Genomic DNA, 13,628 nt, shown 5'->3' with positions numbered 1-13,628 from the left:
ACAGTATTTTCTGTTTAACTAAATATTTGTCAAATAAACAGCAAGACAAGGTAGACATCTGAACATGCAAAATGCTTTCTTGAAGGCTTTCTGGATTGCTACATGTACTGCAAGTGTTAAATAACCCTTTAATAAAAGCACCACTCTTAAAACTGCTAATTTCTTACACACATTTCTTAAATAAAACTTTTCCTTTTGCCACTTATTAGAACTGGTACAGAACAGGTTAAATGCTTTTTTGAAAATTATTTTTTAAATGTGTTACTTTGTTGCAAATTTATCACTGATCTCTCTTTTTTCTTTACTCACATTTGGTGTTCTGTCAATGTCCAGAGTTGCCGCACATGATTTAATGACACATTTGAACATATCTGGACATAAAAGGTTCTAATTAGAGACACATTTTTAGTATTAAAGCATGCAGTTTACTGCAGGGTGAGCTGACAGACAATATTCTTTTACGGCACTATCCCATCAGGGTTCCTTTTGTAAGCACTCTTATTTTTATTTGGGATGTGTATGTTATCCAAAATTCTTCCAGTACAAAACGTTTAGCTCTTGTTCTACATTGTATTTTCATTTATCCAACCTGTTTTCAGCATTCTTTTTTTCCCACAATAGGCCCAAAATGAACACATTGTTCCCATATTTTCTACTTAATACATTTTTTCTGATTTACCAAACATGCTACTTTTCTTTCCTTCTTTTTTATGGCTCTACTACTAAAGTGTTATCTTGTCCTCCATGTACCTATGCAGATTTACTTTTGGTCACTATAACCGCTGTTAGTATACTTCAACCTCAACTTTCTTTACTGCTTTGTAGACTGAAGATTACAATTTCAAGGGTATAATTACTTCTCTGTTTTTCTTCCCTCTGGACCATGCTGAAGTTGTGCCCTTATAAACAAATCTAGTCTTTGCAGTAAAAATAAATGTCAAAACAGATCACCTACATTTTATGTCACAATCAAGCTTTAAACAGTATGATGTTCAAGAGCCTATTCTAAAAATCAGTTTAACTTCCACTTACTGTGTTGCACTACCCTCTGTTTTTCTTCTACTAAAAAATTATTTTTTTTTTTTTTTTGCTTTTCTCTCAACGTATAGTACTATGATGAAAGTCTACATTTAAAAACAAATTTTCTCTTTACAGCAGTGATAAATTTAAAATCAGAACTACCTTACTGTGTACTTATTTTTACTCCTTCAGGCTGTATCTGCTGATCCATTCAACTATGCTTGAGGTAATATTGCTGCATTTACATTGTAACTTAAGCTCATTTCACAGCTTCCAACTCTGTATATTACAATTTTGGGTTTAAGACTGCAGCCTTTTATTGCTTTTCTCTGATGATGAACATCCACTTTTATATGCAAATTCTACCTTAACCTTAGCTGTAGTGAAAATTTTCAAAATATATTAAAGTATACAGTTTTTACTTTTGTTTAGTGTTGCCAGTTGGGCATGTTTCATGCACAACTAGGCTACTTTTGACGTCACTGGGTGGGAAAAATCAGGCTTGGGCGGGTTGCGTTTTTTTGGGGTACTTTTTATATGTTGTGTGCATTTTTTGGGCTATTTAATTTTCTGTAGACTGTAGAGTGGTAACACTGTCACTATATAAATAAATACATATTGAACATGAACTGATTGCTTACCTTGACATTACCGATTGGATTACATTATTTGACTATAATGGGCAAGTGGTCACAATAAGTGAAACATTACTGCCCCGAATGGGAAAAGGAGGCCAGTTTGAAAAAATGGATACAAAATGTTCGTGGAGATCACACGAAAGCTTACTGCAAATACTGTTGGTGTGAAATGCGTGCACATAAGGGCGATTTAATATCCCATGCTTCAACTGAAAAAGCAAACGAAATGCAGCACCTTTTTCCAAAATGCACAGTCTGCATGATGTTGGCTGCCAATCGATAACAACTGACAACAGTGTGAAAAGGGCAGAGCTGAAATTGGCTGCAAACATTGCTTGCCATTCTAGCATTCACATTATCGATCATCTAGGAGAAGTAGTTTATGATATTTCGGGTAAAGACCTAGCAATTCACCGAACTAAATGCACGGCATTAATCAAATGTGTTACTAGACCATCAGTTCATGCTGATTTACTTGGAAGACTTGACAAATGCACCATATTCACTTAAAATAGAGAGTACTGACATCACGACAGAGAAGCAGCTGTGTGTTATCGTGTGCTATTACAGCGCAAAGTTATGTAAAATTGTTTTGTCATGTCTCGGTTTGACAGTGTTGGAATCAGGAACAGCAGAAGCAGTTTTCAATGCACTTACAAAGTTTCTGACTGATAAAAAAACTGTCACCTTCCAAATGCATGGGGCTGGCTACAGGTGGCTGCAACACAATGTCCGGCAACGTCAATTCAGTCATAACCAGATTCCGGGAAGTCAGTCCAGTTATTGTTTACATCAAATACCTATGCCATTCTATTCAGCTTTGTTCATCGTATGCATTAAAAGTAATGCCATGCAATGTTGACTTCATGGTTTCAGAAACTTATAACTGTTTTTTACACAGCACAACTCGTCAACAGAAGTATCGAAGTATCTATTCATGCAACAACGTTGGTGAGGAACCATTAAAAATTGTGAGATCATCAGACACCCTTTGGCACTTTATTGCGCCTTGTATTCAGTGAATTCTTGATCAGTATGACAAACTTAAGCTCTATTTTCAATTGGCAAAAGATGCTAAAAGGAACTACACTGCCGAGTTACTGTACCAGGTGTACAGTGCACCAGAAAATAAGTTGTATCTTGTATTTCTGTGGCCAATACTGAATGAACTGAACAGGGTCAACAAACTCTTAGAGCTGGGAAAAGCCAGTCCTGTTAAACTACTTGATGAAGTAATGATTCTCTATCGCAATATCACGCATGTGATGCGACCAACTGCAGTAAGCAAATGGTCTGCATTTCTGGTTTATGACATAAACAATGAAACAGATCATCTACCAATTGGTGCAGTTAATTTTGGAATTGAATTCCATCTCCTGGTGTCAGACCTAAAGTTGGAATGTACACCAGTAGAAGAAGAAGTTAAACAAAGGTGTCGCTCGTACCTTACTGAATTTTTGCGCAAAATGCAGCAGAGACTACCAGGCAATGTGACACAGTTGGAATCCTTAGCAGACCTTAGTCTATCTGTCGTTCTTGGGCCAAGGAAACCACAAATGAATCAGCTGTCCTTCTTGCCATTGTATAACAAAGGTAACCTTGGATTACTGGAACAGCAATGGAACAAACTAAATTTATGCATATGATCTGACAAAGATGACGTTAACTGCGAAGAATTCTGGATTGAAGTTGTCAATCATTCAGACTTCAAAGAATTAGGAATGTTGGCATTGTCAATACTGTCTCTGCCATCATTCAGCAATGCTTCTGTGGAATGTGCATTCTCCAAAATGAACTTGATAAAATGTAAGCTGAGAAACAGAATGCACCAGGATCTACTGGAATCAGTTATGAACATTCGGGCATACATGGCTAGAAATAACATGTGCTGCAACACATTTGAACCATCCAGTAACATGTTACAGCATTTTACTTCAGACATGTATGGTGGAGAATCCAGCAATGACACTGACTTAGACTTCTGAATTGTTACTCATTTATAGAATATTTAAACTGAGGTTACGGAGTAAATGTTCCTTTAGTGAAAGCTTGAATAATTAGATTTGGGTTTAATGGAATTTTAGGAGATACATTTATATATATATTATACTTACAGTAGGTCAATGTTTTATTTCAATTTATTTTATCTCATTTTACATTTTTACATTTTTTCTTTATTAAATTTAGGTTACAGCATTGTTAACTGTATGGAGATGTTCAGTGTTTATATTATTTGATATGTTCTTAAATGCAAATAAAGGTTTAAAAAGCATGTCAGCCCAAGTGGGCATAGTATTTTAGTAGGGTACATAAATAAATAAAAGTGTTGTAAGACTACTGGTTACGTTAAAATTCCAGTATACAACTTTAAGGACTAATTGGATTATTATGTGCTTGTTACTGCCACACTTTAAATAATAGTCCTTTGGTATTGTTAAAGTTTCTGAAGAAGTTAAGACATTGGTTTTGACGAAAAGTGTACCGCCATTTTAACGCACTTAAATTAAAATTTTTTTACGTTTTTTATACGTTTTATCAGAGTCGTGATTTGAGTACTTTGTGGAGAGTCTGGGTTTCATGCATTTTTGTTTTGGAAGCTTCAGTATTTTTTCTTAGTTTGTTACTCATTTATATCGTTATTGTAAGACTATAAACTGCTTTAATTGCATTTTCTAAGCTTTGGTAGTAACTGTATCAAGTGTTGAACAAAATTGCAATTGAAATTGCAAATATTTTGTCAGTTTTCACTTTGTGCTGAACTATTGGGCTATTTTGGGGCTAGTTTAAGAAGCCCTGTAGGTTATTTTTCAATCATCTGGCAACACTGCTTTTGTTACATTTCAATCATCATAACATTTTGCTAAGGAAGTCAATGCCTCACTAAGAATTTCTCTCTACTCCTTGTTTTATATTTTTTCCCCCTTTAGGATTATACAATAAGGAATAACATCAATATTAAAATGTGTAGAAATATATAAAAACAAAGATCTAAAATATAAACATAATTTCACTAAGGAGACCAAACAAATATCGATGAGTACTAATGTACAACGAACTGCTGAAAATAGCTCTGTACGCATATCAATCAGGAACTAATATAAGATGCCCTGCTATCTAGTTGAAGCTTTGATTTTCAGTCCTCCTCCTCATCTGCTTTTAGAAGCAGAATCCTCATATCATGTTTTAAATTTTCAGCGAAATTCATGTTTATTTTATATTTTTATGGGACCAGTGCATGCATCTTGTTACAGCCTGTTGATTTCTAAGGAGTGCCACTGTGTGTGGACGGTTTTAGAACTGTGTGCTTAGTCAACTTAATTAGGTGACTGGCATTAATCACAAACTTGCATTCTGTTTACTGATGTATTCATTCTAATTTGGGCTGCTGAAGGTCCAGAGTAGGTTGAGTACTGCTGTTTGGGGTTTCAGATCATTCTTTGTTGTTCTATCAGAGTGCCTTAATGCAATACAGTTTCATTTCTACAGATATTTTCCTTGCATGAGCATAATAAATGTTACCTTCCTGCTTCAAACCAATTTAATCAAGTTTATTTCAGGTTTGCATTCCTTGGAACATGCTGAAATTTTCATTTTGGAACATTAGATATATTCAAGTCCCTCTTAAGAGAAAACTCTTTTTGCACTCATTCATTCTGTAATTCCTGAGGATAATACTGCTATCTGCACACTATTTGTGCCGGCAGCAGTGCATCTTAAATTCTGGGTTGTACTTTTACATGTAAAGATAATATATTACTGTTTACAGAACTACCTGCTTTAATAAAGTTCTATACAACAACTTGGTGAACTACAAGACACTTCCTTGAGAATATTTTCCTCCTAGATAACACAAGTATGCAAATGCATACATGCAGTCCCCCATGTCTATGAAAAAATGGAGTGAAAAGCATCCTGGAGCTTTTTATGGTCTTTTTTCTAATACACGGGACAAATTTTCTTTTATCTCTGAAGATGTTCTTAAAAGCATTCAAAAAATTGCCAGAAAATTAAAACAAGAAACATGTAATGTGACACAGTACAAAAGAAGGAAAGCATGGAATTATTCATCTCTGAGTAACAGTATGTAGCTCTGAACCTAAAATCATCTTTCTGCCTACAAATGATCACCAATCAACACATAATGTATTTAAAGTGTTTGGACTGGCAGCAAACTTAACTTATTTGCAAATTTCGTATAGCAACAGGTCACAGTTCAGTAGGCATAATATTGTGAAGCTGTGAGGGGTAAACAAGTGTCAAGCTTGATACCATGCAAATAAAGAAATATGTTCTGAAGCTAGAATTAATGAGAACATTGACTGCAAAAAGCCTGATTCACTGCTTTCAGGTAATATATCTAAAGATGTAGTTACACTAACATAGTTACATGGGTAACAGAATCACTTCCACATACAGACAGCAGTATTTTAACAAAGCAAACAAAATAAATCCTACCTCAGTACTTGAGCAGACAAAGCAAGCTAACCTATTGGCTTATGTTTTAATTGTCTACATTGTGTCTTAAGACATTTATGACCACCTTATTTTTTTATTTGACAGGTGAGATCTTCTGGGCACTCTATCTGACCCTGTCTTGACTGAGTGACTGATTCACCTCTACTACTTAAGGGTCTGTCATCATCTGATGAATGGTATTGGGAGTATTTTCAACTTGGATCACTTGTATGCAGTTAAGATATCAAAACACATGGCAAATATAAATAAGTATGTAGTTTTAAAACTATACATACAATAGCTGAATGATAGAAGTTCCCAATGTGGCAGCTGCAACTATTTAAAAAAATACATAGGAAAGTTTAATAGCAGATAAAGAAATACATATAAAAAAAAACACAAGCTGCATCTGGCCTGCTAAGGTACATGTCTGTCTCTGAGTGGAACTAGTGATAGTCCAGGTAATAATCTGTGACTCTTAAACGAAGGGTCGCACATCCTTGTGTCACTCCAGGGATTTACTCAGAGGATTTCAAAGGAAGAGTTCTTTTTCATGTTTCTAATACTTAAACTACACAGAAGTAGCTTTATTACAAATGCCAGAACCTGCAGGTGTACAACAGTGTTTTTAACAGTTCCTCATAGTCATACCTATTTTTTTTAATCACTTACAACACATCTGTAAACAATTCTCAAACGTTTTCAATTTGTATTACATGTCAGCCAAGAAAATATCAACTGGAAAGATGAATATTTTCTTGAATTCAGTCACCTATGCTTTACCTTCAACCTGCCATTCTATATTAATGAATGTACAAATAACCTGACAAACCAACTTTTTCTGAAAGAAAACTTCTCAGTACATTACATACCCTTGTTACAAGATATAATTACCTTACAAAATTAAGTGCAACTGTTTTTATGTGTTATACAAATGCTTGTAAAGCACAGGTTATAGGTTTAGACCATAAATAACTTGTCTAAGCATTTCAAAAATGGGAAAAATATATTTTGCTTCTATAACCAAAATTCACTGAAAGGTGGAAGATTACAACAAATAAAGCTAAATAAAGGCAAGGTGCATTTCACTGCATACATGTGTCACTTTACTTCAGCTCCTACATGCTGAGGGAGGAATAATCCCACAGAAGGACAGATGTAACACCACTGGGATGGGACTGTTTGCAGGCTGTTGTCAAGACAGGTAATGTGCACTTGCTTTAAAGGGAGTGAACAAGAGTACAACTGGTAGAGAGCTGATTTAAAATGGCGGTGAATAATGTTAATGTGCTACTCAAGATCATATTTTGTTAAGTATTTTTATACACATCTTTTACAGGAAATAGACAATGCAAATGCAGCCAGAAGCTAAAGAAACTGACACTGAATCCCACCACATGTAAAAGCCAAAGGGGCCTTCAGAAAAGGTTCACAACTAGTTAACTGTAAGGATTAATGTTTAGTCTGTATGCAAATAAACACTAAACTTAAAGGCAGCAGCTTATTTCACAGTATAATAGTGTTGCCCTGTTTATATTTAAAGCCAACCAATGTCCTTACTTTTACCAAAACGCTCATTTACTTTACATTTTGAAATCAATATTATATGAAATACATTCTGAAATGAAAAAAGTGCCTCCCATATATTTTTACTTTAGAATACTTGTGATGAAATATAATCATTCTTTCAACTGCAATAAAAATAACACACAATATATAATGGTTCTAGAACCTAGAAGTCTCTGAGGAAAGTAAATATAACTAACGGAAACTAAATGTCTTCCCTTTAAAAGGTATAAAAACACGAGAAGTAAAGAATGCCATAGAGGAGAAGATAATCAACTAAGCGTGAATTTATAATTTGCTTGAAACTGCTATACAGATATTTCAACAGTGCCTACTCTGCTTACTAAGACATAAAATATATTCCTTAAAAGACAACCATACCCCCCCCAAAAAAACTCAAAAACAATATTTTCTCATATCTTGACATTTTCTCTAGTAATAACGCCCCAGAAAGCTTCTGTGTGTTTTTATTATTATTATTTACTAATTTATTATACCCAAAAAAGGCCAAGTAGGGGACTGCCACTCTGATATGGTTCTGACTTTTGTCTTTCTTATGTCATCTGACAGGGATACGGGGTGAACTGCCATTAGAACATTTAATGTGGCAATATCTCAACTGATTTACAATGAGAGTATTGTAACTACCTACTCGGACCATCTCTGGGATGGAAGTTGGATTATCACTTGCAGTGATGCCCTTTGATTTTTGTTACTGGCCATATCACACGGCATTTTAAGGTACATTTGAATGACAGTCCTGAAACACTAACTTATTTACTGGCTTTGGTCACACTCAAAATAATATCACAAACCATATTTTCTGGCTGATGTGTAAAGCAATGTGTGACAAAGGGCACACTTCATAAAACTGACTGCAGTCACTACTTAGGTTTTAAGCATTTTACCTACCTGCACCAAAAAGCAGTGCCCTATTTACTTTGTTTTCTTAAGGCTGTAAGAATCTGATATGGAACTAAGATGTCACTGATGGTGTAATAAATACCAGAATAAAATCAAGAAGGACTTCACAAAAAAGCTAAACTGATAAGCAACAGAAGCAGCTTCAGCCTGAAGTCAACAGGAACACTACTTCACATTTTCTGTTTTTAGCACTCTTGGGATTAATGCCTGTGATGAGAAAAACTTGATATTTGTGGTTACACCATAAAGTTTATGGTCAGACTATTACAATAATTTGCAATCAGTCACAGCACTTTTAATAGTAGTGTCTGTTAATGAAAATGAGTGCTGAGCATGCACTTAAAATGGCGGCAATGCAATATATGTGTCCTTGCTAAAATGATAGAATTACGTGATTATTAGCCCCATGGATTGGGGATCTTCAACATCTGCTGCTTACACTGTATTTTAAATCTTCATGTGCAAAATACATTTAGATATTTAATACTGATTACTTCACATTCAGATATGGCACTGAATCAGTAGTGCATCATGACACAGTGAATTAAGTACAAAAGTACACATAAGCTTATCTGCAGTGTTAGTCATTTCTGAGGTACTGAAGGTTAGTGACAGCATACCTAAGGTAACATACACTGCAGGTGGCAACAACACTAAATTAAAAACAGACATGATTGAAGGTGAGAATTCACCAAAAACATTCATATGAATGCTTAAGAACATTTGCTCTTTTTCAATAAAAAAGGCAAGTTTTCCAGCTCACTTACTTCCACCAAAATCATTAATTCCATTAGTTTTACACTGACCAGTCACTGAGATAAATATCAGTCTGAATGGGTCATACTGTGCATGTTCGAACCACATTTAAACCAATCTACTTAACTTCTCTTCTCAGACAAGAAGAGAAAAAGGACTGTGATTTCTCATGGTTTACCAAGAACAAAAACATGCCTATCCTCTTATTCAGAAAATGGTGGAAACATGCCTAAATCCGCAAAGTCTTCAATGTTGTAATTGCCAGTACCCTGTGTTGGATCTCCAGGCATAGGCAACATATCCTGCATAAAAAAAAAGAAACAAACACATTACAAATGGTTTAAGGTTAACTTTTATTTCACTGCAGACATAAGCCACTATTTTCCTTAACATCAATGGCATCTGTATGACTCAAGTTAAAGTGAATAAAAGCAATAGGTTTTCTGCAAAGTCGAAGTAAAAATAAATGATCAACTGACTGTCTTAGGAATACATTATTTTCACAGACATATTACCCCATACTAAACATCAAAAGTGAGATATAGAAACTGTATGTGATACAGCTGGACAGGATGAAGCCAGATTTAATTCCTTATATTTCAAAAATGATTTGCCTACTTACATGTTAACAAAATACTTTTAAGTACGCCAAAGTAAATGACATGAGTAGACCATAAAAAGTAGATTTGCATGAACATGCATACCACACTAGTTGATTTTTGAACACAGTGTCATTATTCCAAGAACTGCAGCTCTAATGAGGATATCAGTTGACAGCATGGCTCTCAACCTTTTAGCATACAAAAGCTGGACAAAGCTAAAAACAATGGGGAGACAAAGCCCCAAAATAGGGATACTTTTTAAATACTGCTCTTATAAACTTAGAAAGTTTCTAAAATAAAAAGGTCTTGTACCACCATGTATTTTCTGAAGGATATGAAGTCTGAAACTCAAATGACTCCAGAAAATCACAAATATTATGAGGAACAGATCAAACATATGAGGTCAAAATCTGAACAGTCTGAAAAATCTGTACAGTTGAGAAGTATGGCTGACAGACATCTGTTAGACTGGACTTATTAGTACTGGGATGCACCCGCAAGTAAGAGAATTTGCAGTTTTGTAATGGGGACTTTACATGGAGCTTAAATCAAAGTAACTGAAAGTACTCTTATAACCATTTTTCTTTATCATCTTCTGGAGCCCAAAAACTGCTTAACAGAAGGACTGCATCACAAAGACACTTGCAAAGGCATGGTGAAGAGTGCAGATGCCACAAGTGTAAGCTGTTAGGGGACATGGCTAGTACAGTAGTTGAGGTGTTGACTGGTCCTTCACACAGTACAGCTTATCATATAAGCAACCACGCTTGCTAAATTTGACTGCTTAAATGTCAGAAAGTCAGTCAGTGTTTGTGTTTTACAGACTGCAACATGGAGACAGCTCTTTACCGCACTTTAGCAAAGGTGGTTGACATAGTTTAGCAAACAACAATTAAGCTGATACATAACAGTTCTTTACCCAATTTGAGGAAAATACATACATTTTACTGTACATTTTCTCTTTTAATTTATAATGTCCAAGCAGTCAGCCCTTATCACCTTATTCTAAGATGCTTGGAAGTTGAAACTCTTATGGACAAGCTAAAACAAAACAAATTGGCATGTTGACTCCATTTTACAACCAGGAAATAGAAAAGTAATATGTTCCACTGTAGTTAAAGTTGACTAGCTATTTAAATCAGCTTTGAGTGATTCCTTTCAATTTGTTTTCTGCATGTTTCTGTCATTTTTTGCATTTTCTACTGTTTGGATTTCAAACTATAGCTATTAATTTAATTTATTTTAGTCTGTAATGCTTTTCAAGTTGCTTCTGTGCTGGTAAGTGAATTAATTAGTGTTGCTGCATTTATTTGCTGTGTTTTAGTCACTTTTCAAACATAGAGCAAACAACCAGTTTTTCTAGCTATGAAAGTCGGAGCTTGATGGTTAAAGTTGGTGGGAAGTGGGGTGGTTGCTGTGGTTCTAGGAAGACTAACATTTCTGATTAGAGCTTTGGCCATTTTTCATTGGCTCTTCCATTTTCTCTGTTTGTATACTGTGATCTGTGATTAGCATAGCAGGTCTACAATGTCCATTTCATAGATACAAGGTGCCTTCAGTTGTAACTTTGCTTAATACAACCCAACTCACTCAAATCTGATCGGTAATTAGACTCCTGCTATTTGCAGATGCGGCAAGCCATGTGTAACTGCATAGCATGCACAGCGCAGCCCCTCATAGTGCTACATTGTGCAACTTACCCCACAGCCTTTACAACTAGTTCAGCACTACTGTGAAGCAACTTAGCCCACAGCCTCTACTGTAAAGTAAGGCTCCTGAGCTGTGCTATAAGAGTTGCATATGCACTCAAGTCATGCATGCATTTACTTAAATAGGCATATGTAGACAACTGCACCATCCACCCTTTAACCAATAACTGGCTCAGGAGACTGTAAGCCTCTATTATTTAAATGCTACAACTCTCAATAAAGCAGTCAAGTTTTACCTCACACTAGACAATTTGGAAGATAAGCTTCCCCTCCATTGCCAGCCTCATTAGCATTAGATATCCCAAAGTAGTGCAACACCTGCCTTATGGTCACAGACAATGAACTCTTACTAAATGAAAATAACATTATTTGTAAGAAGTGCACATATTTAAGACAGATGGTGGCCTCACTCTCAAAAAACAGACTGTGAGCACTGCACTAACATACCACACATTATGCATCTAACCCTGACACATAATGTAATGTAATGTCATATCCTTACTTAAGCCTCCAACAGCCAGAAGGATTATGTCAACATATTATGGTAAATAATATTTCAACTTTAACAAAGAGACAGTATGAAAAAAGGGTCTCAGTTACAGAACAGATCACTCCACAAACAACATTTTTCATTAGTCTGTAAAGGACAAGAGTGACAGTGAGTTGTTTTCTTCAGGTGCCAGGATCCCAGATTTCTCAAGGCTCTTAGGACCATTACACCTGTCAAATATGTGCATGTGCAGATGAATGACTTTGGGAAAAAACACTAAGGGAGATGCAGTGAGACATATATGAGCTCTCTGTGCATGTCACAAATGCAGGCAAGACCTTAAAACTAACTGGAATCCTCCCTTCTTCATGAGCATTGCCTAGGTACAAAGAAAAGATGACTGACCTCAACTATTAGCTAAAAAAATGGTGTCAGTCTAGGGGGGATCCAGTATGAGTCCGCATTGATGCACATGCTTGACTGTTCCACTTGCTTTGCAAACTATGGTCTGCACCTCTCATTCAAAGGCTTCTCCATACTGGCTAAAGCCTTTGCTGGCCACATAGTGCCTTTTATTAGGCAACGTTCTGTTAATTAATGTAACAGCATAGCAAACATAAAAATATCAAAACAAGGTCAAATTAAGATGACTCTGCTCAATGTCAAAAGTCTAAAAAATAAGCTCCCAGAACTCAAACGCATCCATACATGTGTAATTAGTGAAACCTGGTTTAAATGCCTAGAAGGCACTCACTCCATATATCTGGGTTTAGTGCTTAACATGCCTCCAGTGATACAATATCACCTTTAGGTATATTATGAGAGAGCCATAAATTGAACTTATCAGACTCCAAATTACACTAAACAAACTCAACTATCATTTTTTTATTGTTTCAGCACCTCTTCTCATGACCTCAGAAGTCCACATCAGGCTCCTAAATATCATAGATGAACTCCCCATAAAAATGAACTCTACCATTTTGGGACACTTTACCCATCAATTGAATTGAATACTCGCATCACCAACTTAAAATATGCTCATATGTTTTTAGACCTAATAAATACAAATTCAATGTGTCAGATTGTTATTGGCCTAAAACTAGAAAACAAAATATTCTTGACCTGGTATTAACAAATATAGCGTCATCATGCACATCTCTCTGAGCAACTCCCCTTCCAATTAAGTTAGACCATAAGCTAGTAACCGTTCCCCTCAAATGATCAAAACCCCCTGAAAGCAATTTATCAGAATTCTCAGACGTCAAGTGCACACATCCTCTCAAATTCTATTGATGAAGTCTTGAAATTCAGTTATAACAACATCATCCCGGATGCTACCTCAGCAGATAGGTTCACAAAGGAATTTATATACTACCTCAGCAGACAGAGTCACAAAGGAATTTATTCACATAAACAAATGTATAGCATTAGCAGTCCCATGTAGATTCAAATATAATGGGAAATTTAA

General features: G+C 35.5%; 1 protein-coding gene across 4 annotated transcripts in view; it reads right to left on the bottom strand.

The window, feature by feature from the left end:
* Positions 1 to 3,841: 3,841 nt before the first annotated feature.
* Positions 3,842 to 13,628, bottom strand: part of ARNT2 (aryl hydrocarbon receptor nuclear translocator 2) — a 2,296,360-nt gene continuing 2,286,573 nt past the window's right edge. For all 4 annotated transcript variants that reach the window (XM_044077930.1, XM_044077931.1, XM_044077933.1 and 1 more), the window contains one exon: positions 3,842 to 9,661. In XM_044077930.1, coding sequence (XP_043933865.1) covers positions 9,563 to 9,661 — 99 coding nt within the window. In that variant the 3' untranslated portion in view covers positions 3,842 to 9,562. The remainder of the gene's footprint in view (positions 9,662 to 13,628) is intronic.

This window comes from Protopterus annectens, chromosome 7.part0, assembly GCF_019279795.1.
Source record: "Protopterus annectens isolate FY-2018-M chromosome 7.part0, PAN1.0, whole genome shotgun sequence".
NCBI lineage: Eukaryota > Metazoa > Chordata > Ceratodontiformes > Protopteridae > Protopterus > Protopterus annectens.
Note: the sequence above shows the minus strand (reverse complement) of the source record. Positions and strands in the feature narration are given on the sequence as shown.